General features: G+C 39.0%; 1 protein-coding gene across 1 annotated transcript in view; it reads left to right on the forward strand.

Moving 5' to 3' along the window:
• The window catches only part of NARS2 (asparaginyl-tRNA synthetase 2, mitochondrial), a 207,447-nt gene that overhangs the window by 72,327 nt on the left and 107,765 nt on the right, over positions 1-27,355 (forward strand). The window contains exon 5 of the mRNA XM_007940890.2: positions 12,640-12,734. Coding sequence (XP_007939081.2) covers positions 12,640-12,734 — 95 coding nt within the window. The remainder of the gene's footprint in view (positions 1-12,639; positions 12,735-27,355) is intronic.

Genomic DNA, 27,355 nt, shown 5'->3' on the forward strand with positions numbered 1-27,355 from the left:
AAAAAATCCCCACAATATCTGGGGAGAGGGCAATAAGAGAAAAAAGATAGACAAGGAGAATAATGAAGGAAAAATGGGAAAAACACAAAAAGAAAAACAATAGGGTTAACCATGAGAAAGAAAAAAAATTGGAACCAGGAACAGGGAAAAGAAAAAAAGCTTGAAAACTAGAACCTGGGTAGGGAAGAATAAAGAATTATAATAAAAAGGACAAAGTAATAATAATAACAGTAGTTTTAAAACACAAAAAAACAAAAGAAAAAAAAATCGGGGCAGGGCACCCAGGCTCCTTCCGAGCACACACACTGGGATGGAATTCCTGCCAGCCTAGAAGGTGGGTGCAAGTGAGGTATGGCCACACCTCCATTCACCAAGAGGGTTTAGGGTAAAAGGGTAACAAGGGGAATATCGTACCTTTCCAGTTGTTGGCGTCTGGAATGCCCTTTTGTTTCCCAGCAAGTGGAGCCTATTCTTAAGTCCCTGGAATCTGAGAGAACGCTGTTGCTTTAAATATCCACAATGGTCATACCACTTGTAAACATTCAAAATGGCTGTGTCCTCCAGACAGGCAAAAGTCCACAGCTCAACCTGCCTTCCTCTTTGCTGCTTCCCCTTTTACTTCACTAGCCACCAGAGCATTCCTCCGTGCAATCCCTGGCTAACAAGGCTGATTTTTAGGTTAATTCTTAGGTCCTACCCCCACTCGGCAATATCCAAGCTGTTTGTGCAGTCAGGATCACTGCCAGACTGCAGCTCCAAGTGTCTCCTTTTTTGGTGTTTTTATGCAAATACTTCTGCTAGTTGGAGTTTAATCCACTTCTATATCCTTCCCTTCAAATCTCGGGTCCAGGATTATCTTCTGTATCTGTGTTAATTGGTTCCCCTTTTCTTTGTCGAAGAGGGTCTATGCAGTCTTTCTGCCTATTCCACCATCTTACTGGAACTCTAAGCCATTAACTTTTAATGGCTAAGTAGCTTTGTTACTCAGCAGTAGATACTCAGAACACATGATATTAGCACTGCAGAGGAAAAAAAAAAAGAAGAGATTAGGGAGCACCAGAGGGAAGAGTTTCTATTTTAAATTAAGTAGTCAAGGAAAGCCTCACTGAGGAGATTTAAACAAAAGCATGGTAGATGTGAGGGAGTGAGTATGCTGATACCTGGGGGAGGAGCATTCCAGTCAGAAGGAAGAGCCAGTACAAAAGGCCTGGGGTTTTCAAGAAGCTGCCACAAAAGCCACTGAGGCTAGAGCTGAGTGAATAAGAAGAATAGTAATAGTTGAAGTCAGACAGGAATAGGGGGTTAGGAGGAGATGCATATTATGTAGGGTGGTGATATTTAACTTCATGAGATACAGCATTCCTCTACTTTTATTTGTAATAACTCCTTTATTCTCTTCAAATGAAATATGGAAAATATTAGGTTTTTATACATTTAGTTAAAAAAAATATGGTCCACTTTTATGTAAAGAATAAAAGGAATATAATTAATGGGTATTTCATTGTGTAAATACTGTGGAATGACTAGTCAAGAAAAATTTAAGTAGCTGTACATAGAGTCACTAACTTTGAGAAGGCACATAACAACAACAACATGAGTGTGTTACATTGGCAGTTCAGAATCCATGAACAGTGTTGCCATTAGTGATTGGGTTTTGTGAAATGGTGGATGATTTTTTATAAAGTTCTACACAAAACAAAGTGCAGCCCTTCTTTGATTTACATGGAGGTTGCATTCTAGAAAATCAGAGTATGTTGAAGGAATAAAGTTCATATAATTCATTAACATGGGACATTTGAAACTCAGGTCCAACCAAACCCATTGCCGTCTAGTTGATTCTGAGTCATTGCAACCCTATAGGACAGGGTAGAACTGCCCTATAGAGTTTCCAAGGCTGTAAATCTTTACCAAAGCATACTGCCACATCTTTCTCCTGTGGAATAGCTGGTGGGTTTAAATCGCCAACCTTTTCAGTTAGCAACCAAGCACTTAAGCCACTACATCACCAGGATTTCGGAAACTCATGTAGTATCCACTAAATTTCAGTAGCTCTCCCCAATCATTGTGACAACCAGAAACATCTCTGTAGGAACCTCAAATATAGAGCCTTGTAGAACCATTGTAAGAAATTTACTTTTATTCTGAGTGAGTTGGGAAGACTGAGTTCTCAGAAAAGGAGTGACTCTAATCACTTACATTTTGATGAGATCATTCTGGGTGCTTGTTCTGGTTACCTAGTGCCACTCTGACAAGAATATACCACAAATGGGATGGCTTGAACAAACAGGAATTTTTCTCTTACAGTTCAGGATGCTAAAAGTCTGACTTCAAAGTGCCAGGCTCTAGGGGCTGTGTGAAAGCCCCTCAACTTTGGGCTTTCAGCTATGCCTCTTGCTCCCGGCCTACTGAAGCTAGAGGCATCTCTTCATTCAGGCAGCTACTGGCTGCTGAGGCTAACAAGCCCAAGGTCGACAAATAAAATAGCACAGTCCCGATGTTACCAAACCACATGGCAGGCCATTAATTCAAGTCCATTTTGAGTCCCAAGGTTGGCAGAGCATGGCAGGCTGCTCAACAACAACACAGCTACATGCAGGGTCCTAGCGTGCCATAAGCCAGAGACTATCCCCAAGGCTTCTCCTTATATACAGGAAGCAGACCACATTCCAAAGGCAGCTATTTAGCTGCTTGTGGTAGATCCCACCATGGAGTTGATTACCAGTCTCATCATGGGGAATAACTACCACCAGCTGCCCAGCCACTCAACCTGGCCCAGCCAAATTGACATACAAATTTAACTACCACAGTGTGTATGGAGAATAGATGATAGGTGGAAAAGTACAGAAGGAAAACCAACTTAGAAGTCTAATGGGCAGATGATGGTAGTAGATCCTAAAATGTGATTGGATTCTGATATATTTGGGAAGTAGCTTATTGCATGGTCTTTTGTTTTTACCATCTGTACTCCTGACCTGTATTTTCCCGGAAGTAGTTATGTAGGCTAATTCAGCTCTGCTAGAGACCTTTGAACTTTTAATATGGTGAGGATTATTTTTTTCCTCCAAATGGTTGTTTCCATTTCTAATTAAACTAGAAAGTAGATGTGCCTTTTTTATTTTTAACATGAACTTTTATGTTGCTATTCTGAGCATTAGAATTAAGTAGTCATATATACAAAAGAAAATATCAACTTTCATAAGCACTGGAAAAACTTGTTAAAGCCAAAAGAATGTACTCTCTTTAGGGCAACTGCTACTCAGCTGTTTTGGCGAATGGCTTTCTGTTGGAAATAGGCATTTATTTTTTGGATACTATCCTTGAAGGAAGCATTCCAGGCATCAGTGACTTTATGAAACAGTGATCCTGAAAAATCATATGAATCATTTTTTGATAGCATCAAAATTATGAAGTTTATAACAGTACTCCTTATTTAATGGCCTATCCTTAAGCACCACACCCAGAGGTAAAGGACAACCAAGTTTTTCTGTTCCTCGGATCAGTAACTTGCTTTCCTCCACACAGCAACTGCAAAAAAAAATAGGTTTTCTCAGTAATTACTGATTGCATTAAATTTTTATATTGGGAAGAGGTGTGAGAGATAAGGGACTAGAATTTAGTTTTCATAAAAGGCAATTTAATAACAAAGGTTCAGCATGCTTAATGCAGTTGTGTTTAATAAATATTTGTGGAGTACCTATCATGGAGTCATGGGGTGGTACAAACAGTAAGTGCTTGGCTACCAACAGAAACGTTGGCAGTTTGAGTACCATCCATAGGCACCTCGGGAGAAAGACTTGGTGATCTGCTTCCGATCCCAGCCACTGAAAACCCTATGGAGTGCAGTTCTACTCTGAACACATATGGGATCTCCATGAGTTAGAATTGACTCAATAGCAACTGGTTTTCTGGTTATTGCTTTAGTGATAGCCAAGGCCTTTGGGAAGATAAAAGAAATATAAAATGGTCCCTCCATGGAGGAGCTTTTATAATAATTGAGGAGATCAGTATATAAAAATTAGCATTATAAAGTAGTATATGATTAAGTGGTAAATGATGGTAGGTCATTTTCTTATTTTATTTATTTTTGTAATTTGGATGAAAGGTTACAGAGTAACTTCACTTTCTACATAGCAGTTCAAATATACTTTGTCTTATGACATTTACTACAATTTACCAACAATGTAACAGCTCCACTCACACTTCCTCTTCTCTCTGTCCGCCACTCCATGTATTCCTGCCCCCTGGGCTGTCTCCCTGTACATACACAGCCCTTCTATTCTCCCATGATTGTTTTCTCCAAGGAGTGTATCCACCTAGTAAATGTTCAGCTCATATGTCCGTCTTTCGTTTGGCTGGAAGCCACAGGAATAGGTTCAATCCAGACCTGACGGGGCAGCTAGGGGCCACAGTCTCAGTGGTTCCATCAGGCTCTATCAGACCAGCCAACCTGGTCCGGTTTTTTTCCCCAAATGATTTTGAGTTTTGTTCCCTCTCCATCTAGGATCCCCTACATAGATTCCCCTCCAAATGGCTGCTAGTGGTAGCCAGGCACCATCTAGTTTTTCTGGTCTCATAATCATATAGGTTGAGGATTGCATGGTGTACCAGTAGCTTGGACTAATTGTTTCCATGAACTTTTGGTTTTCTTCATTCTTCTTTGCTCTGGACGAGGCGAGACCCATCGCTGCATCTAGATGGCTGTTTGCAAGCTTTTAAGATCCCAGTTGCTACTCGATAGGCCATTATTTTTCAGGGGCGGAGAGTCAGGTGCATTTGATGGAATAATACAACAGAAACAGATACTCTGGGTGAGACTGACTAAAGCAAATTTGGAGAAGTTAGATCAGTTAGGTTTGAAAACTATTGTTAATATGTTTTGTTGTTGTTGTTGAGTGTTTTTTATGGATAATAATGGGAAAGAAAGAATGAATGCTGGAGCGGTAAGGTAGGTTAGGGCAGAGTAGAGGACACTTTGAAGAAGCAGTGAGAACTTTTAAGCATTTTCTTAAGTGCCGTGGTGTTGGCTCAGACTCATAACGACCCTGTGTACAGCAGGACCCTATGTACAACAGAATGAAACACTGCCCGGTCCTGCAGCCTCACACTCCATAGGAAAGACTTAGTGAAAGCAGCAAGAAGAATAAATTAGAGAGAGAGGAGAGGATGGGAGATAGTAGGCCATTGGCATAAAATCGGGATGTACATCAGATCTTGGTAGCAGTGGCAGAAATAGAAGGGAATGAAAGAAGTTATTTCAGGTCTTAAAGATGAAGAAAAGATTTGTAACCAGCATCATGATCTGAGAGACTAAAAGGGGAATTTTTCTGCTAAGCAATATTCCAAACTTACCTTTACTTCTTGAATATTCCCCTATCACCTCCTCCTCCCCAAATTCTCATTTTCTGCTTTCTCTCAAGGTGTGGGAGAAAATGTTCATTTAATTGATAGGCCCATGTGGTTTAGAGACTTGACTCTGGAGAGATTTCCCTTTTCAAGGAAGGAGCTGGGAAATAGGATGAGAGAATCCACCTTTATACCCCCAGCCTGATAACTAATAAGCCAAAATTCATCTTATTTTAAAATTATAAAGAAGAAAGTATCTGGTATATATTCCCAAGCCTTCAACATTTGGCAATAAATTTGGCTTTTAGTGATTTTTCATTTTGTTCCTCTCCTGAATAAACATAATAAAGGAATGCTATTTATTTGCCCTTTTTGTTTTCCTCCCTAGACTAACCATCTGATCTTAGAAACTCCAGGACTCTTTTCTTGTTTTTTTCCTTGTCCTTTCTCAGACTGCTCAGCAGGAAAGCAGACTGTTTACAAACAGTCTGAGCTAACAGCTTCTTTGCTGCTGATCAAATAGTTGAGAGTGGGTGTTCTAGTTAGTGGGTAGTTTGGAATATAAATAGACCCTTATTTTGAGAAAGATTATTTTTACACTAGCTGTCCAAAATACCACAAAATACATATTTGTAGCCTACTGGAAAGTATGGAAACATAAATTGGACTTACTGGAAAGTACTAGATCAATGGAAGACCTACTTATATGGCTTGTTAATAACAGTAGAATATTGAAACAAATGTAACCAGCAAAGTCCTGTGCATTTTATTGAGCCTCAAATTTTTCCCTTTATGTTAGTTTTTATATAGGAGATACAGTCTAATGGCAAGCCAGGGGGGATTCCTATTGTAATTATAACAGCCCCATTTTAGACACAGCTTGACAGGGAACATGAAACTACCAAAACACAAATCTTTGGAAACTATATGACAGATTCATTTCCTATGTTTTGTTTTATATCATCAGAATTCCATATTTGAGAGAAACTAATATACATTCTTTTCTGAGCTGTTTGAAGCCTGGAGCTTCATTTCTGTTTGTGGTGGTTAAATTTGTGTGTCACCTTGGCTGGGCCTGGTTGAGTGGCTAGGCAGCTGGATGTAGTATTCCCCATGATGAGACTGGTAATCAACTCCATGGTGGAATCTACTGTGAGCAGCTGAGTAGCTGCCTTTGGGTATGTGGTCTGATTCCCATATGTAAGAAACAGCTTTGGGAATGTTTTCTAGCTTATGGCATGCTTGAATCCTGCCTGTTGCCGTGTCGTTGTTCATCAACCTGCCATGGTCTGCCAACCTTGGGACTTTCCGTGGACTTGAATTAATGGCGTGCCGTGTGGTTTGGTAACATCGGGACTGTGCCTTTTTACTTGTAAACTTTGGGCTTGTCAGCCTCAGCAGCCAGTAGTTGCCTGAGTGAAGAGATGCCTCTAGCTTCAGTGGGCTTGGGAGCAAGAGGCGTAGCTGAGAGCCCAAGGTCGAGGGGCTTTCATCCAGCCCCTAGAGCCTGGCACTTTGAACTCAGACTTCTAGCCTACCGAACTGTAAGAGAATAAACTGCTGTTTGTTCAGACTATCCCATTTGTGGGATATTCTTGTCAGAGTGACACTAGGTACCCAGAACACTGTTACTGTTTTAAGTTACCATTGAGTCTGTTTTGACTCATGATGATCCCACGTGTGCAGAGTTGAACTGCTCCATAGGGTTTTCAAGGCTGTGACTTTTTTTTGGAAGCGTATCACCAGCCCTATCTTCTAAGATGTCTCTGAGTCGGCTTGAACTCCCAACTGTTCAACTGGTAATCATGCACTTAACCATTTGTATCACCTACAGACCTTAGCTTCATTTATTCTCTATTATTTATTTATCTTCATTTATTCTCTATTCTACAGAAAAGAGAATAGGCGACCAAGATATTAGGAAAATTAATGGACTAGATGGAGAAATATATGTATGACATTAGGCTTAGCATTTTAACACTTAACGTTTTTAAACTTTTGGTCTTCTTTTATAAAAGGGGTATTGTACTAAGGTCTCATCTAACTCAAAGGCTCTTTGATTCTTTACAGTATGTACCACGAAAGGCATAGCCTCTTTATGGCTATGGAAAAGAAAGAAAACAGGATATTCAGTGGTTATGTGGAGCTTACAGATGGTGAATTACTCTCCCTTTCCTTCATGATCTTTAAAGGAAATTGAAGATTGTGGTAAACTGCAATAGAATGCTATTTTGATATTAGACCTTCTAGGTTTCTTGTATGCTTCATCTTTATGCAGTCTGTTGTCACTTGTTTTCTCTCTGGGATTATGAGTGGAGTGAGGATAGGAGAAGATGGAAAAACAGTATAAAGGAGATAAAATAGGATGTGGATGTTTCTGTGATTATGGAGGTTAGAGTTTATTCCCTTTATGGAGGACAAAGAAATTTTCCATTCTTGATTATGTTCCTTTCTGCTGTCTAATTAATCGCTGCATGCATATTTTACATGGAGGCAGAGTCAGACTTGTGTGGATTTTTTTATTTCATTCCCTAGAGATTGTGAAAATATTCAGATATATTTGTTCTGCTATGAGAACAGATAATTAGAGGGTAATTCAAAATATTTGTTTAATATATTCTTAGAAATTCTCATAGAAACAAGGAGGATTTTAGACCCCTGTGATATGAAACTTAATGGGATAACACACATTTTTTAAAATACTAGTAGTTCTTGGTTTTCCTTTGCTGGCTCTCTTATTATCTGCCTTCCAATGGTGGAATAACATAGCAAAAATTTTACTGTTGTACATGATAGAGAAAGTGTGGGTTACATTGTGTTGGACTAGTAAACTGTATAATCAGGTAAAGTTTAATTGAATCATTGACTATTAGAATGGAAGGGTTTCTTTCCATCCATACATTGATGTTCAAATGTTTTTGCTTAGATGTCTTTTTCACAAGATGTTTTATGCTGAGACTCAGTATATAAAATAGATAAAAGCCATGACTCTGTTTATCAGTGTTTTGGTTACTTCATGCTGCTGTAGCAGGAAATACCCACAAATGGGTGACTTTAACAAACAGTTTATTCTCTTACAGTTTAGTAAGCTAGAAGTCTGAGTTCAACATGCCAGCTCTAGGGGCTAGGTGAAAGCTCCTCAGCCTTGGGCTTCAGGTCTGCCTCTTGCTCTCAGCACACTGAAGCTGGAGGCTTCTCTTAACTCAGGCAGCTGCTGGCTGCTGAGGCTGACAAACCAAGGTTGACAAGTAAAATGGCACAGTCCCAAGATTATCACACAACATGGCAGGCAGCTGGTTCAAGTCCAGGAACCATCCTAAGATCCACAGACAACATGGCAGGCTGCTAAATACTCAGCTAGTTGCAGGATCCAAGCATGACAAAAAGCTCCAGACCATTCCCAAAGCTGCTCCTTATGTACCGGAAGCAGACCACATCCCCAAAGCAGCTACTCCGCTGCTCTCAGTAGATTACACCATGGAGTTGATTGCCAGTCTCATCATGGGGAATAACTACAACTAGCTGGCCTGACACTCAAAACTAGGTCCAGCCAAGTTAACACAACCTTAACTACCACAGTCAGACAGCTCAAATATGCAGTATTTGGTTGATAAATGTGCATTGATCACTTACAATATGAACGTCTAGCAGAACATTAGAAAGTTGGGAGATTGTAGTACTGAGTTATGCAGGAATGTCCTTGATTCCTATCCACTAAATGCCTCTACAGTTTTCCAAAATACTCTCTAAGGAACCTTATCATCACCAATGAGAAACACTAATCTGTACTCTCTCCCTAGATGATCTTATCAAATTCCAAGGTTTTATGTACCATCTACTCTGGGCACAGTGGTAAAGCATTCAGCTGCTAACCAAAAGGTCAGCAATTTAAACGCACCGGCCACTCCACAGGAGAAAGATGAGACAGTTTGCTTCTGTAAAGATCTATAGCCTTAGAAACCCTATGAGGCAATTCTGTTCTGTCCTATAGGGTCACTATGGGTCAGAATCAACTTGATGGCAATGGATTTGGCTTTAGACAACTTATGACTCCCAAACCTAGCCTCTCTTCCTAAGCACTAGATTTGTAGAATCAATTGCTTACTTGACATTTTTCCTATAATGTCTAATATATTCAAACTTAATGTCTTAAATATAATTCTAGATTTCTTCTCCTCTTATCCTTCCAGTCTTCCTCATCTCAGTAAAAGTTATTGCCATCTACCCATTTGCTTACGTGAAAAAACTGGAAGTCAGACTTAATTCATTCTTCCCTTCCTTGGAAGGTTCCAGGAGTGCAACCCCATATCTAATTTATAAGTTAATTCTGTTGACTTACCTTCAACATTAAATCCTTAAGTCTCTTCATTTCTCTGTCTTCACTGTCACCAATCTAATTCAAACCACTACTTCTTCTTGTCTGCTAATTGGTTTCCTTACTTATAGTCATGTCCCCCCTATTATCTATTTTCAACTCTGGCACTAGAATAAGCTTTAATATACATCATGCCTCAACCCTTGGATAAAGAGTCAAATTCCTTATCATGATCTATATAAGCCCTATTATGATCTGACTGCTGTCTGCTTCTGCAGCATGGACTTGTAACACTCTCATGTTTTATCCCCTCAAGCTGCACTGACCTATCTTCTACTCTGATATATGAAGCTTCTTCCTACCTGCTCCTGATCCTCTGCTGGCTGTTCCTGGTGCCTGACAGACTCTTCATTTTTGTAGTATAGCAAATACATTCTCATCCTTCAGGTCTTTGCTTGTTTATTACTACTTCAGAGTACTCCAACACCCTTATCCCTGACTTACTTATTCTAGTTTCTGATTATCTTGTTTCTTTATTGGTTTACATGTTTATTTTCTTTGTCATCAGCTTTGGGAGCTTATATTTTCTGTCTTACTCATTGCTCTGTCTCCACAGTCTACCACAGGGTCTGGATGAATGAGTGAAGTACCTATGTAGATTGTTATGGAAGTACATGGGAGAGTCATCTTTTCTTGCTTAAGCATGGAGTGAGGTGGGTGGTGGTGGCTGTGTAGTGAGGAACACTTAACGGATACATGATTTTTGAGCTGAATCCTGAAGGACCAATAGAAGTTAACCATGCAAATAAGGTAGAGGAATTCTGGGTCAAGGGAGCAGTGTACTTGGTACAAAGACCCAGAAGTTAATGAGAATATTTTTCAGTTATACATGTCTAGAGTGCAGATTGTAAACGTGTATGACATAAAGGTGCTCTGGTGGCATAGCGTCTAAGGCATTTGACTGCTAACTAGAAGGTTGGCAGTTCAAACCCACCAGCCACTCCTTGCAAGGAAGGTTGGGCAATCTGCTTCCATAATGATACCGCCTCGGAAACCCAAGGAGGGGTCGCTATGAGTTGGATCCAGCTCCACGGCAGTGGTTGCGTTGCTATCCATGATCTGTTGTGATCCCTTTCAAGATCCTTGACTTTTCAGCTTCTGTTCTTTGGCTCCTCAGTGAACTTCATGTGGTATGGCATCTATCTTCCTCTGTCTCTGCTTGTTTGCTTCTTCTTTAGTGTGCTCTTTTGTATCTCAAAAGAGATTGACTTAAAACATACCCTATACTAATATTGCCTCATTAACATAACAAATGAAACCCATTCCCAAATAGGTTTATAACTCCTCAGTATAGACATTAGGATTTACAGCACATATTTTTTGGAGACACAATTTAATCCATAATACCCACTATTCCCATTGTACCATCAGTACTAAGGTCAATACAGTGGAAAAGATAAAAGCTTGTTATTATTATTATGAAAATAGTTTTGACCTCATGAGCCTCCTGAAAGGAAAGCAGAACCACACTTTGCAAATTACTTTTTGGTGTCATGCATTGTGAAATCGTATACACTGCTAGTGGCGATGGACGTTGGTGTAACTGCTTTGGAAAATAGTTTGATATCATCTACTAATGTCAAAGAGATATACATACCTTAGGACTCAGCAATTCTACTCCATGCAGATACATATCAACAGACATTTACAAGAGTATGGATAGCTTGCATTAGCCATGTTAGTTTCAAGCTGGAAACAATCCATGCAGAATAGCTACATTATAATAAAATCATACAATAAAATATATATTCTGAAAAACTAAAAACAACCAAGCCCATTGTTGTTCAGTTGATTCCAACTCATAGCAACACTATAGGACAGAGTAGAACTGCCCCCTAGGGTTTCCAAGGCTATAATCTTTTTTTTTTTTTTTTTTTAATTGTGATTTGGGTGAAAGTTTACAGAGCAAATTCACTTTCCATACAGCAGCTCACAATCACTTTGTCTCATGACATTGACTACAATTTACCACAATGCAACAGCTCTTGTGCTTCCTCCCCATAGATAACCTCTTCCCTGTATCCTCTCTATGCACTCCTGCCCCCTGAGCTGTCTCCCTGTGGGTACACAGCCCTTCTAGTCTCCCATGATTATTCTCTCCAAGGAGTGTATCTATCAAATATAAATGTTCAGGTCATATGCCTATCTTTTGTTTGGCTGGAAGCCACAGGAGTAGGTTCAATTCCAGACCTGAAGGGCAGCTAGGGGCCATAGTTTCAGTGGTTCCATCAGGCTCTATCAGACCAGCAAACCTGGTCCCCCCCCCCTTTTTTTTTTTTAAATGATTTTGAGTTTTGTTCCACATTGTTCTGCTACTCTATCCAGGATCTCCTACATAGATCCCCCTCCGAGTGGTTGACAGTGGTACTAAGGCTGTAATCTTTATGGAAGCAGACAGCTTCATCTTTTTCCCGCTGAGCATCTCGTGGGGTTCCAATCCCTGACCTTTTGGTTAGCAGCCAAGTACTTAACCATTATACCACCGAGACTTCTTATACTAAAGTTTACAAGAACAAAAATGAATGAACCACAGCACCCAACTATATATATTTATTAGTCTCACTATAACTTTGAGTGAAATAAATCAGACAAAAAGAGAATACATATGATTACATTTATATGAAGTTAAGAAACAGAAAAATAACACAAAATTTTAATAGTCTGGAGAATGGTTACCTTTGGGGAGAAAGGAGGAGTTACTTATTGGGAAGGTCACAAAAGGTATTCTTGATGTTAGTTCTTTCCAAGCAGGCATTTTCTTTTTTAAGTGTGGACTGAAAATTGCCTTTATTTTACATGAGAATGACCTGACCTCAGGTAAGTTTAATTGCATTATGATTTTTAATTGTGGCAAGTATGTGAATGTGAATAGCAAACCAAACATACAATAGGTTTTTATGGCTTGTTTTCTTTATTTACAGCCTTCAAGCAAAATGAAGGTACCTGAGGAGAATTTCTTCAATGTTCCTGCTTTCTTAACTGTCTCAGGACAGCTTCATCTAGAAGTGATGTCAGGGTACAGAATATTTTCTTTTATCTTTTGTTTTAATGGACTGTTGATTTGGGTTTGGGTAAGAGTGCAATAGAGCTTACCTTTCCAATGCTGAAAGCTAAAAATGGTATTCGTCTTTATGGTTGTTCATTTGAATCTAAAAGTACATTTATATCAACAATTTGAAAATATCCAAGGTTATTACTATAACATTAATTATTCTAGACTTTTATTTTTAGTGACAAATATAGCACTGAAAATAAGGATGTATGATACTTTTCTTTTTACTAAGGAGGGTGTAAATCACAAACACATAATTAAATTTTAAGCATAAGTAATCATGGTTATGAAAGTGAAGGCAGTTCACCATTCACATCTGAACTGGGTATTTCATTTCTTAAAAAAAGGGAAAGGGGGAAGTACCTGAAACGGGTGGAGGAATTTTTTTAGTTAATTTAATAAAAACAAAATAACCCATAGAGTCATCATGAGGGACATTGTGAGAAATTAAAAACTCTTAGAAGTTAGCACATATTAACATTGTTGTTGTTGTTATGTGCCATCGAGTCGGACTTGACTCATAATGATCCCTCCTTGGGTTTCTGAGGCATTATCACTATGGAAGTAGATTGCCCAACCTTCCTTCCGAGGAGTGGCTGGTGGGTTTGAACCCAGCTTCCTCGTTAGCAGTCAAGTACCTTATATTAACGTTAACCACTGTCAAATCTCTGACCAGTCACTGTACTCCTTTGGGCTGAACATCCCTTTTCTTTAAAACAAGACTGGACAGATCTTAAGGTCCTGTCTAAATCCAGTGTTCTATAATTTTGTGAATAATTCAGTGATGACAAGTACTGAGTTTCTTTTACATATCTGCGTTTTCTCGTGTAGGGACTGGGGATTTTAAAAATCTCTTCAGGAAATGGCTTCAGTGAAAAGAAGGGAATCTTTATATGTTTCCCATTGCTTTTAAAATGCACAGATAGGAGAACTCAGAGGAGATAGAATAGTTTGCATATTCATTTTTGTACATACTCTATTGGCAGGATGAAATGCCAATGATGATATGAAGATGGTCTCAAAAGTAACATATACTTGGATTCTTTTCTGGTTTATCTTTGAGACAAAAAAATGTTATTTGATAATTCTACTTATGAAATAAGTCACAGTACTATGAGAATACTTTGCAGAAAAACCATCACTATGGTAGCCTTGTGGGATTAGAGGATTTATAAAGCTGGATGTGGGAAAGACCATGTCAGGCATGTCATGGAAAGTTCCTTATGCTTGTCAAAGGATAATTTTCAAAAATTAAAAACATGACTCTCATGCAACTCTGAAATGAATAGGTGTCAAAGATTTTTCTTGATTCAGCAATTACTCAAGGAACAAGTAAAATTTAAGACCAATTCAAGAAACATCTGAGGAACTCTCTATGCACAGGTAGTTCAATACAGGAATTTTAGAATTTGTTTAGGTTAATTACAAACTGGTTAAAATCCTACAGACCAATAATCTTTCAGGTATCTCTTCTACCTGAAAAATTTCACCTCTATTGGACAAAAATCTATGCATTAACATGTCACTTCACTTATTCTGGGATATACAATTCAAAATGAAATAGAAAAATGGTGCAAAGCACATTCTCTTAAGTAATTAAATAATCTTTGCATGAATCTATATCCTGATATGACATTGAAAAGACATGCTGTCCACCTTTTGACTTTATTTCCAAGTGTTGGATGACCTTTTTTTAACAGCCTTTCAGTATGCATATCATTTAACTATATGGTATCATGATATAAAGTTATAAATTTACCAAACAGTTGACAATTGTGAAAAGAAGCAAATACTCTTTGCTTTGCCTCTTTGTTATAATAAAACCTCACTGCCATCGAGTAGGATTCGATTCATAGCGACCCCTCCTTGGGTTTCCGAGGCAGTATCACTACGGAAATAGATTGCCCAATCTTTCTTCCAAGGAGTGGCTGGTGGGTTTGAACCACCAGCCTTTTGTTTAGCGTTCAAATGCCTTAGGCACTATGCCACCAGAGCTCCTCTTTATTATAATACCACTAGTGTATTTGGGCAATCTACTTCCATAGTGATACTGCCTCGGAAACCAAGGAGGGGTCTCTATGAGTCAGGTCTGACTCGACGGCACATAACAACAACAACAAAGTGTATTAAATATGTTCTCTCTTTCTCAGTAAAATGCAGTGAACTACAGAACATACTATACAGTGAAACTTGACAAAAGGTTAAATTGCCGAGATACTAGGTTTTAGACTTTTAATGTTATAAAGTGTTTCTAATAATGTCAATCAAATGTTCCTAGTTTGAGATGCATAGTTCTAGGATTATTAATATACAGTATATCATGTTCCAGATTAATGCATGATCAGATCTCCAATAAGATTATTTGTCCTATTACTTTCAGCTTTGTTTTTTCTTTAATTTTATTTAAAAGACATAAAATGGAGAAAATGGTAGTTAAATTTAGAAGCATAACATTTTCCAAAATGAGATCTATGTTAGTTAAGTAGGCTTCTGGCTCCATTTTAAAGTTAAAAAAAAAATTAAATAAGCTTTCTATTTTGGAATAATTTTTAGATTTGTAAAGAAGTACCAAAGATAGTACAGAGAGTACTATCACCCAGTTTCCCCCATAATTAACTTCTTATATTACCACAGTACACTTGTCAAAGTTAAGAACCTGATGTTAGCACATATCACTATTAACTAAATTCCAGACTTTATTTGGATTTCACCAGTATTTCTATTAATGTCTTTTTTCTGTTCCAGGATTTCATTCAGGGTACCACTTTACATTTAGTTGTCATGTTTCCCCAGGCTCCCCTCATCTGTGGCAATTTTTCAGTCCTTCCTTGTTTTTTATTGTTTATTAACTTTGATAGATTTGAGGAGTACTGGTCAGGTCTCTGATAGAATGTACCCCAGTCTGTGTTTGTCTGTTTATCTCATGATTTAGATTTGGATTATGCTTTAGTTATCTAGTGCCACTGTAACAGAAATTACCACAGGTGGGTAGCTTTGACACACAGGGATTTATTCTCTCACAATTTAGGAGGCTAGAAGTCCAAGTTCAAAGCTCTAGTGGCTGGGTATAGGTCCCTTACCTTGGGGTTCAGGTCTACCTCTTGCTCCCAGCCCACTGAAGCTGGAGGGTTCTCTTAACTCAGGCAGCTGTTGGCTGCTGGGACTGAGAAACCCAAAGTCAACAAATAACATGCCACAGTCCCCAGATTATTAAGCAACATGGCAGTTCTCTAGTTCAAGTCCAGAAACAGTGTTAAGATCAGCAGGCAACATGGCAAGCTGCTGAATGAAGACTTGGCTACATGCAGGATCTGGATGTGCCAAAAAGCTCAGAGACCTTTCTCAAAGCTGCTTCTTAGAGACTGGAAGCAGACCACATCTTACAACAGATTCTACAGTGGAGCGGATTACCAGTCTCATCATGGGGAATAACTATATCCAGCTGCCCAGCCAATCAAAACCAGGACCAACCAAGTAGACACACAACTACCACAGATTATATGGGTTTTGGGAAGGAATACCACAGAAGTGAAGTGCTTTTCTCATCATATCTTACCAAGGGGCAAGTGATATCCATATATTGATATTAACCATCATCATTTGGTTAAGGAACTTTGCCAGATTTCTCCACTGAAAAGTTACTGTTTTTCCATTTCCCTCTTCTGTTCTTTGGTAGTGATTGACTAAGTTTAGTTCACTTTAACATGGGCAGGAGGGGGATGCATGGTTGGAAGTGGAATAAGCACCATCCCTGGATATAGAGTATTCAGAATTATTCTTTATGGGAGATTTGTTGTCTGTTCTCCCTTTTCATTCATTCATTCATTAATATCAGAATGGACTCTTGTTTTTAATTTTTACTCTGCATTGTAACACAGTACTGTGCTGTTTATTTTGTTGTTCAGACTGTTCCAGTTTTAGGTACTGGAAGCTTTCGGGTTAACTCCTGTATCCCTTTGATGTTGCCCCCATCCTTTTCTTTTTGAGTATGTCCTTACTCTATGGAACAAGATTCTTTGGGCTTACTCTAGCTCTAGAATAAGCCATTTCTCCAGGGATCCCCTATTTATTTTATTGGAAAATGATTTTTAGAAACTAAAACCTGCTTATTAGGTTTGCTGGTTGGTACTGGGGTGTCATTGTTTCTAAGCCCTATCAGTGGCTGCAATTCAGAAATGTAACGCAATAAAAGTTTCTCATTATTTGTCAGTTAAAGCCATAATTGGAGGAAGACTCAACCTAATGTATTTGAAAGAATTTTTTTGATAATTACTGTTTCTTTTTTTGTTTTATTCTTTTGTTTTTCTCTTATAGAGGCTTTTTCCTTACTGTAAATTTCTGTAGTAAGCTGTGAAGTCCAGAATATTCCTAGTTAGAACTGATGATTTCCTCTTGAACATTGATGTTGGAAATGTAAATTGGTATGGCCTCTCTGAAGGCCTTTTCACCCAGAATTTAATTTCTAGAAATTTCTTCTAAGGAAATGATCTAACAACTCTGCAAAGATATATAAACAAAAATGTTTTAATAACCCCCACAGCACATATTACACGGGAATCCCACAGCACATGGGACTTCCCACAGCATGTGGGGACCCCCCATAATGCACAGGGATCCTCATAGCATATGAGAATGCCCCACAAAAGGTGGAGACCCACACAGCATGAGCCGCTTCTTCTCCTGATCCAGGTGGACTAGGCCTCCAGTGTTTGTAGGTCATGGGGCTTTATGGTTTTGATTTTTTAAATAAGACCTTTAAAGACTGATGGTATTGACATTTAAACCATAAAAATGTTGTCACAGCAGATTATAAATGAGGATAGGTAAGCCCTGAAGAGGTGAACTCCCAGCTGCATGCCATCTCCCACTACAAAGTAAGTGTCTTCTTCATACTTTGGAACACAAATGTTAAAAGCAACTTTATTTATAATAATGAAAAATTACTAATAACCTAAATGGTCATTCAAGAGGATTGGTTATCCTTCAGTATACTGAGAAAAATAATAATCACCATTTAACATGTGGGCTCACTGAACCTTTTCTAAAATAAACGATTTAAACATGACAAACCCAAATGTTTTAAAACTGCTTTGTTGAGATACAATTTACAAACCACAGAATTGACTTACGTAGAGTATACAATTCAGTGTTTTTTAGTGTATTTATATAGTTGTTCAAACATCAACATAATCTAACTTTAGATGGTTTTTATCACCCCCAAGAAAAACCTTGTTCTATGAGCAGTTATTCCCCATCCCCGACTCCTTTGTAGTTGTTGTTCTTAGGTGCCTGCAAGTCACTTTTGATTTGTAATGACCCCGTATACAACAGAATGAAACACTGCCCCATCCTTCACCATCCTCATAATTGCTGCTACGTGTGAGCGCGTTGTTGCAGCCATGGTGTCAATCCTTCTCATTGAGGGTCTTCCCCTTTTTTGCCAACTCTTTACTTTAGCAAGGATGATATCCTTGTCTAAGGACTCATCCTTCCTTATAACATGTCCAGAGTACATGAAACAAAGTCTGGCCATTCTTGTTTCTTAAGGAACATTCTGCTATACTTCTACCAGACATATTTGCTTGTTCTTCTGGCAGTCCATGGTATATTCAGTAATCTTTACCAACATCATAATTCAAATGCATAAATTGTTTTTCAGTCTTCCTTATTTGTTGTCCAACTTTCACATGCATATCAGTCTAGTGAAAATACCATGGCTTGGGTCAGGCTCACCTTAGTCTTCAAAGTGACATCTTTGCTTTTCAGAGAAGTCTTCTGCAGGAGATTTGCCCAATGCAATATATCATTTGATTTCTTGACTGCTACTTCCATAAGCATTGATTGTAGATCATAGTAAAATGAAATCCTTGACAGGTTAAGTCTTTTCTCCATTTATCATGATGTTGCTTATTGGCCCAGTTGAGGATTTTTGTTTCCTTTATGTTGAGGTATAATCCTTAATGAAGGCTGTAGTCTTTGATCTTCATCAGTAGGTACTTCAAGTCTTCTTTACTTTCAACAAGCAAGGTTGTGTCATCTGTATATTGAAGGTTGTTAAAGTGTCTTCCTGCAGTTCTCATGCCATATTCTTCTTCATATAGTCTAACTTCTCAGATTATTTCTTTAGCATATAGAGTGAATAAGTGTGATGAAAGGATAGAACCTTGATGCACACCTTTTTCTGATTTTAAACCATACAGTATTCCCTTGTTCTGTTCAAACGACTGCCTCTTGGTCTATATACAGGTACCTCATGAGCACAAATTAAGTGTTCTAGATTTCCCATTCTTCTCAGTGCTATCCATAATATATTATGATCCACCTAGTCTACTGCCTTTGCATAGTCAGTAAAGCACAGGTAAACAACTTTTGGTATTCTTTGCTTTCAGCCAAGATACAACTGAGATTAGCAATGATATCCTTTGATCCATATCTTCGTCTGAATCCAGCTTGAATTTCTAGCAGTTTCCAGTCAGTATACTGCTGCAGCTGTTTTTGAATTATATTCAGCAGAATTTTACTTGAATGTGATATTAATAATATTGTTTGATAATTTCTGCATTCTGTTGAATCACCTTTCTTTGGAATGGGCGCAAATATGGATCTCTTCTAGTCAGTTGGTCAAGTTACTATTTTCTAAATTTCTTGGCATAAAACGAGCACACCCAGGCTTGCATCTGTTTGTTGAAACATCTCAATTCTTGAAGCCTTGTTTTTCACCGGTTCCTTCAGTGCAGCTTGCAGATTCTTTTAATACCACCAGTTCTAGATACCCATCCTTAATGCAACTAATAATCAATCTACATTCAGTTTCTATGGATTTGCCTGTTCTGAATATTTCATATAAATGAAATCATACAATATATTGTATTTTGTGTCTGGTTTCTTTCACTTAATATATTTTCAGGGTTGATCCATGTTGCAGGATATACCTGTACTTCGTTATTTCATATGGCCAAATAATATTCCATTATGTATGTGTACAACATATTGTTTATCCATTGATCAGATGATGGACATTTGGATTATTTTTACTTTTTGGCTGTTATGATCATAAGATAACTCTGTTGGATGACCTGAGGAATTGGTGGACTGTTTTCCAAACTGATTGTACCATTTTACGTTCCTACCAATAGTGTCCACAACTTGTCTGTCAATTTGTCATACTGTGGTAGCTTGCGTGAGGCTGGAGGCTATGCCACCAATATTTCAAATACCAGCACAGTCACCCATGGTAAACAGGTTTCAGCAGAGCTTCCAGACAAAGGCAGACTGAGGAAAAGGAAGGGGCCACCCACTGCTCAAAGAATTGGCCAGTTAAAACTTTATGAATAGCAGTGAAATATTATCTAATATATTATTAGCAAACTTTTATGAATAGCCCTGAAACATGGTCCAATATAGTGTCAGAAGATGAGCCCCTCAGCTCAGAAGGCACTCAACATACAACTGGAGAAGAGCTGCTTCCTCAGAGTAGAGCCCACCTTAATGACGTGGATGGAGTAGAGATTCCGGGACCTCCATTTGCTGATGAGACATGACACAAAATGAGAAGAAATAGCTGCAAATACCCATTAATAATCGGAACATGGAATGTATGACGTATGAATCCAGGAATATTGGGAGTTGTCAAAAATGAAATGGAACACATAAAGATCTACATCCTAGGCATTAGTGAGCTGAAATGGATGGTTTTGGCTATTTTGAATCAGGCAATCATATGATCTACTATGCCAGGAATGACAAGTTGAAAAGGAAGAGTGTGGCATTCATCATCATAAGAAATGTTTCAAGATCTATCCTGAAGTACAGTGCTGTCAGTGATAGGATAATATTCGTATGCCTCCAAGGAAAACCACTTAATGCTACTATTATTCAAATTTACATACCAACCACCAAAGCCAAAGATGAGGAAATTGAAGATTTTTACCAACTTCTGCAGTCTGAAATTGACCAAATGTGCAATCAAGATATGTTGATTTCATCACTGGTGATTGAAATGCAGAAGTTGGAAACAAAGAAAAATCACTGGTAGTTGGAAAATATGGCCTAGGTGATAGAAATAACACTGGAGATCGCATAATAGAATTGTGCAAGACCGCAGACTTATTCATTGCAAATACCTTCTTCTACAACAGAAGTGGCAGCTCACATGGACTTCATCAGATAGAGTACACAGGAATCAGATTGACTACATCTGTGGAAAGGGGTGATGGAACAGCTCAGTATCTTCAGCCAAAACAAGGCCAAAAGCTGACTATGGAACAGACCATCAACTGCTTATATGCAAGTTCAAGTTGAAGCTGAAGACAATTAAAACAAGTCCACGAGAGCCAAAAATGTGACCTTGATTATATCCCCCCTGAATTTAGAGACCATCTAAAGAGTCGATTTGAGGCACTGAACACCATTGACCGAAAACCAGAGGAATTGTGGGATAACATCAAGAACATCATCCATGAAGAAAGCAAAAGGTCATTGAAAAGACAAGAAAGGAAGAAAAGACCAAAATGGATGACAGAAGACACTCTGAAATTTGACCTTGAATGGAGAGTAGCTAAAGCTAATGGAAGAACTGACAAGATAGAAGAGTTGAACAGATTTCTAAGAGTAGCTCAAGAAGACAAAGTCAGTTATTATAATGAAATGTGCAAAGACCCGGAGTTAGAAAACCAGAAAGGAAGAACATGCTTGGCATTTCTCAAAGTGAAAGAACTGAGAAAAAAATTCAAGCCTTGAGTTGGAATACTGAGGGATTCTATGGGCAAAATATTGAATGATGCAGGAAACATCAAAAGAAGATGGAAGGAATACACCAAATACCTGTACCAAAAATAATAAGTTCATGTTCATCCATTTCAGGAGGTGGCATAAGATCAAGAACCAATGGTACTGAGGGAAGAAGGTGAAGCTACACTGAAGGAATTGGCAAAGAACAAAGCTCCAGGAATTGATGGAATACTCATTGAGATGATTCAACGAACAGATCCTTCACAGGAGGCACTCACTTGTCTATACCAAGAAATCTGAAAGACAGCTACCTGGCAAACTGACCGGAAGAGATCCGGTATTTGGACCCATTCCAAAGAAAGGTGATCACACAGAATGTGGAAATTATTGAACAGTATTACTATCACATGCAAGTAAAATCTTGCTGAAGATAACTCAAAGACAGTTGCAGCAGTACTTGACAGAGAACTTCCAGAAATGCAAGCTAGATTCAGAAGAGGATGTGAAACAAGAGATATCATTGCTAATGTCAGATAAATCTTGGCTGAAAGCAAAGAATACCAGAAAGATGTTTACTTATGTTTTATTGACCTTGCAAAAGCATTAGATTGTGTGGATCATAACAAATTATGAATAACATCAAGAAGAATAGGAATTCCAGAACACTTAATTGTGCTCATGAGGAATACACAGACCAGGAGGCTGCTGTTCGAACACAAGGGGATACCACATGGTTTAAAATCAGGAAAGGAGTGCATCATGGTTGTATCCTTTCACCACACTTATTCTAAATCTGTATGCTGAGCAAATAATCCAAGAAACTGGACTATATGAAGAAAAGCATGGCATCAGGATTGGAGAAAGACTCTTTAACAACCTGTGATAGGTAGATGACACAACTGTGTTTGCTGAAAGTGAGGATGACTTGAAGCACTTACTCATGAAGATTAAAGACTACAGTGTGCAGTATAGATTACACCTCAATATAAAGAAAACAAAAATCCTCACAACTGAGTCAGTAAGCAGCATCGTGATAAATGGAGAAAAAGTTGAGGTTGTCAGGGATTTCATATTACTTAGTTCTGCAATCAACACCAACGGAAGCAGCATTGAAGACATCAGACAATGTATTGCATAGACAAATATGCTGCAGAAGACCTCTTTCAAGTGCTGAAGAGCAAAGATGTCTCGTTGAAGATGAAGGTATACCTAACCCAAGCCATGGTATTTTTAATCACTTCATATGCATGTGAAAGGTGGACAATGAATAAGGAAGACTGAAGAAGAGTTGATGCTTTTGAGTTATGGTGTTGGTGAAGGATACTCAAAGTACCATGGACTGTCAGAAGAACTAACAAATCTGTCCTGGAAGAAGTACAGCCAGCATGCTCCTTGGAGGCAAGAATAGCCATACTTCATCTGACCTACTTTGGTCTTGTTGTCAGAAGAGACCTTTCCCTGGAGAAGGATATCATGCTTCGTAAAGTAGAGGGTCAACAAAAAAGTGGAAGGCCCTCATTGAGATGGATTGACACAGTGGCTGCAATGATGGGCTCTGGTGTGGTGAGTACTGTGAGGCTGGCACAGGACCGGGCAGCATTTTGTTCTGTTGTACACAGGTAGCTATGAGTTGGAGCTGAGTGGATAGCACCTAACAACAACAATAAACATCTGATAACAGTCTTATATCTAGAACAGATAAAGAATTTACAACTCAATAATAAAAAGACAATAACCAAATTTCTTAACGTGAGAAGGATTTAAGTAGAGATTTCTCCAAATAAAATATACAAATGGCCATAGGTACAGGAAAAGATGCTTAGCATCACTATTCATTAGGGAAATGCAAATCAAAATGATAATGAGATACTACTTGACACCCACTGTTGTTGTTGTTGTTATGTGCCATCAAGTCAGACCCAACTCATAGCGACCCCTCCTTGGGTTTCCGAGGCAGTATCACCACAGTAGTAGATTGCCCAACCGTCCTTCCAAGGAGTGGCTTGTGGGTTTGAACCACCAGCCTTCTGGTTAGCAGTCAAGTGCCTTAGGCACTATGCTATCAGAGCTCCCTGACACCCACTAGAAAGGCTAAAATGAAAGAGGCAAAACAAATGGTGGTAGGATGTGGTGAAATTTCCTAATACACTATTGGTTGCTGTTGTATTGTTAGGTGCCATCACCAGTGATAATCAACACATCTTGATTGAACGTTTGGTCAATTTCAGACTGCAGAAGTTGGTAAAAATCTTCAATTTCCTCATATTTGGCTTTGGTGGTTGGTACGTAAATTTGAATAATAGTAGCATTAAGTGGTCTTCCTTGGAAGCGTATGAATATTATCCTATCACTGACAGCATTGTACTTCAGGATAGATCTTGAAACATTCTTTATGGTGATGAATGCCACACTCTTCCTCTTCAACTTGTCATTCCTGGCATAGTAGATCATATGATTGCCTGATTCAAAATAGCCAAAACCATCCATTTCAGCTCACTAATGCCTAGGATGTCGATCTTTATGTGTTCCATTTCATTTTTGACGGCTCCCAATATTCCTGGATTCATACTTCATACATTCCATGTTCCGATTATTAATGTGTGTTTGCAACAGTTTCTTCTCACTTTGTGTCATGTCACATCAGCAAATGGAGGTTCCAAAATCTTTACTCCATCCACGTCATTAAGGTGGGCTGTACTCTGAGGAGGCAGCTCTTCCCCAGTCATATTTTGGGTGCCTTCTGAGCTGAGGGGCTCATCTTCTGACACTATATTGGACCATGTTTCAGGGCTACTCACAGTCTGTCTTACTCTGGAAGCTCTGTTGAAACCTGTCCACCATGGGTGACCATCCTGGTATGTGAAATACTGGTGGTGTAGCCTCCAGCCTCACAGCAGCATGCAAGTCCCCACATTGCAACAAACTGACAGACGAGTGGTGATGTTATCAGATGTATGATTGCAAATTTTTTTTCCCATTTTGTGGGCTGTCTTTTCATTTTCTTGATTATGTCAACACACTCATATTTTTATTCTCAGTTTTAAATGTACTCCAAATGGGCATGTTCTTTTAAAATGCAGCTAACTACTCGTCACCTGTCATGTATGGCAGCACTTCTGTGTAAAGAACTCTGGAAGAAATAACAAGGTGGGCAGGACATGACAACGGATAGGGCATCCCTAGGGGGAAGCACAGGAATAGTATAGCTTTGAAACCAGGTAACCACAGTAAGTGCCTCTAGAACAAGTGAAACAGACTGAATCATCTGAGCTATAGAGAAAGAAGAAGAAAAAAATTGTTGAGAGTAAAGGAGAACAGAGGGGCAAGTGAGAGCTGCAGCCCCTCTGCTGAATGCAGGGACTGCTTGGTGGAGGCATGCAGCCATTTATACAGGAGCCAACCCATGGAAAGTCAACCCACAGAGTAACAACTAGAGTCCTCCCCAAGAAATGACTCTGCAAGCAATCAGCTTGCCTGCCATCTGCGTTTGCGTGTGTCCTGAGGCATAAGTGGATGGAACCAAGGTGTCCAAGCCTAGTCGTCACCACCACCCCCTTCCTGAGGCATAGGAGGCCTGAGATGATGTGCAAGCCTAACCATACCCACAATCCCTCTCTGAGGTGCAGGTGACTTACATGCACAAGCCCAACCCCACCCCTCCAGAGGTGCAGGCTGGTCACAGTTGCAATTACAAGTCTGGCCTTACCCGCCATCCCCTCCCTGAGACACAGGAAGTCCTACCTGATGCAGGCAAGGCTGGCCATGGCCTGTTCCTCCCTGAGGACCAGATGGCTTATGCTGAAGGGCAGAAGCCTGGCCATGCCCGAGATGCAGGTCCCAACCACTTGGCAAGTGGTAGTGAGGACACAGTGTTCAACCTAGTGACCAGCAAGAATCTTCCTGCACCTATGCCCCTGTGACCAGACAGACATATTATCTCTCCAGCAATACCAGTCACATCCTGACAGGTGCCTCTGCACCTCTGCCAAATGAAGAGCAGGAGTTCCTAGTGCCCTCATCCAACATCCACCTGGCTACAGTGTCACATATCCCACACCCAAACAATTCCTGCAGTCTGTTTGTACTTGCACTGAAACCCCTGGATACTCCACCACCTACTGAGATTACAGTTCATGCATGCCTCCCCCATTCACTTGGATAACACTCCCTCAGCGGAGACAGAGACATCCTGCCTTGATTGCCATAGAATGCTCTAACTGCCTACACCAACCCAGAAGGATACCATAGTCCCACAAAGGTTATAGAGGGATGCTGATCACCCAACAGTTGTCTCCCAGTGTGAGAGAAGGAACCTGCTCCCACACCTCCACTCAATCCAGTAAGAGAAGACATATGAGCCTAACCACAGAGGACTAACACATGGATGAAACCCACGACATAACCACTAGTGAGAGGAAATCACGTCCAACTAACTCATACTACCAAAGTCGCACATAGACCAGAACCACAAAAGAAAAATTAAAATAATACAGAGGAAGAAAGAGAAGAAACAAAACGCCAAGTACATCAAGACAAAACAAAAATCACAAAACAAACATTCATAGAGTCCACAAAGAAATTAATTAATTAATTATCACCTTAATGCCTCAGAGACAGCAGACAATAACAAATCATATGAAAAAACAGGATAAGATGGCTTACATAAGTGAGCAAAATAAAGAGGCAGAAAATCTTCCTGAGGAAGAAATGGTGGCACAAAAACATGATAAGGAATTCAAAAGATTTATGTTTAAGATCCTCAAAGACATCAAAGAAAACACAGAGAAAACCCTAGAACAGTTCAGGATAGCAATGCAAGAACAAAATGACTAAATAGACTACTAGAAACCATACATAAGCAACAACTAGAAATCCAGAAGATTAACAATAAAATACCAGAAATAAATAACTCAGTGGCAGGGCATAGGACTAGAATTGAATCAATGGAGGAAATAATCAGTAAAATAGAGGAGAAATCCTTTTATATTTATCTGTTTCAGGAACAATCAGGAAAAAGAATGATTAAAAACAAAGCGTAAGAGGTATGTGGGGCACTATCAAGAAGAAAGTGTGTAATTGACTTTCTAGAAGAGGAGGGGGGAATATATAAAGAATTTTTGAAGATTTATTAATACAAAACTTCCCAAATATCATGGAAGATGAGGTTTCCATCCAAGAAGCTCTACAGGATATGCTCCCAAAAAAAGTCACTAAGACATATCATAATTGAACTTTCCAAAATCTAAGACAAAGAATTCTGAAAACAGCTCATGAAAAAGGAAATATCACCTACCAATGGGAACTAATGAAACTAAGCACTGATGTCTTGGTGGAAACCATGTGGGGAAGAAGACAATGGGATGACATATATAAAACCCTGATAGAAAAGAATTGCCAACCAAGAATCATATAACCTGCCAAATTATCTTTCAAATATAAAGGCAAAACTAGGACATTACTAGATAAACAGGAATTAAGGGAATTTATAAAAACTAGACCAACCTTACATGAAATATAAAAGGAAGTCCTTTGGATAGACAACCAACAGCATCAGAAAACAACCTGAAATTAAGGCATACATCAGCGTAACTCACAAACCAACCCAGAATAAAGAGTTCTCAAAAGTAAAATAAAGCCTCAAAACTGAAAACAGGGGACCAGATATGTCAAACTCTAAACAACTTCAATACAAAAAAGGCAGTCCCACTGCCATCAAGTTGATTCCGATTCATAACAACCCCCACTGGGTTTCTGAAGTGATAAATCTTTATGGAAGTAGATTGCCCAGTCTTCCTTCCACAGAGTGGCTTGTGGATTTGAACTGCGAGCCTTCTGGTTAGCAGTCAGATGCCTTA

The sequence above is a fragment of the Orycteropus afer genome, unplaced genomic scaffold, assembly GCF_000298275.1.
Source record: "Orycteropus afer afer isolate SDZICR_OR568_19922 unplaced genomic scaffold, OryAfe1.0 scaffold00074, whole genome shotgun sequence".
Taxonomy (NCBI): Eukaryota; Metazoa; Chordata; class Mammalia; order Tubulidentata; family Orycteropodidae; genus Orycteropus; species Orycteropus afer.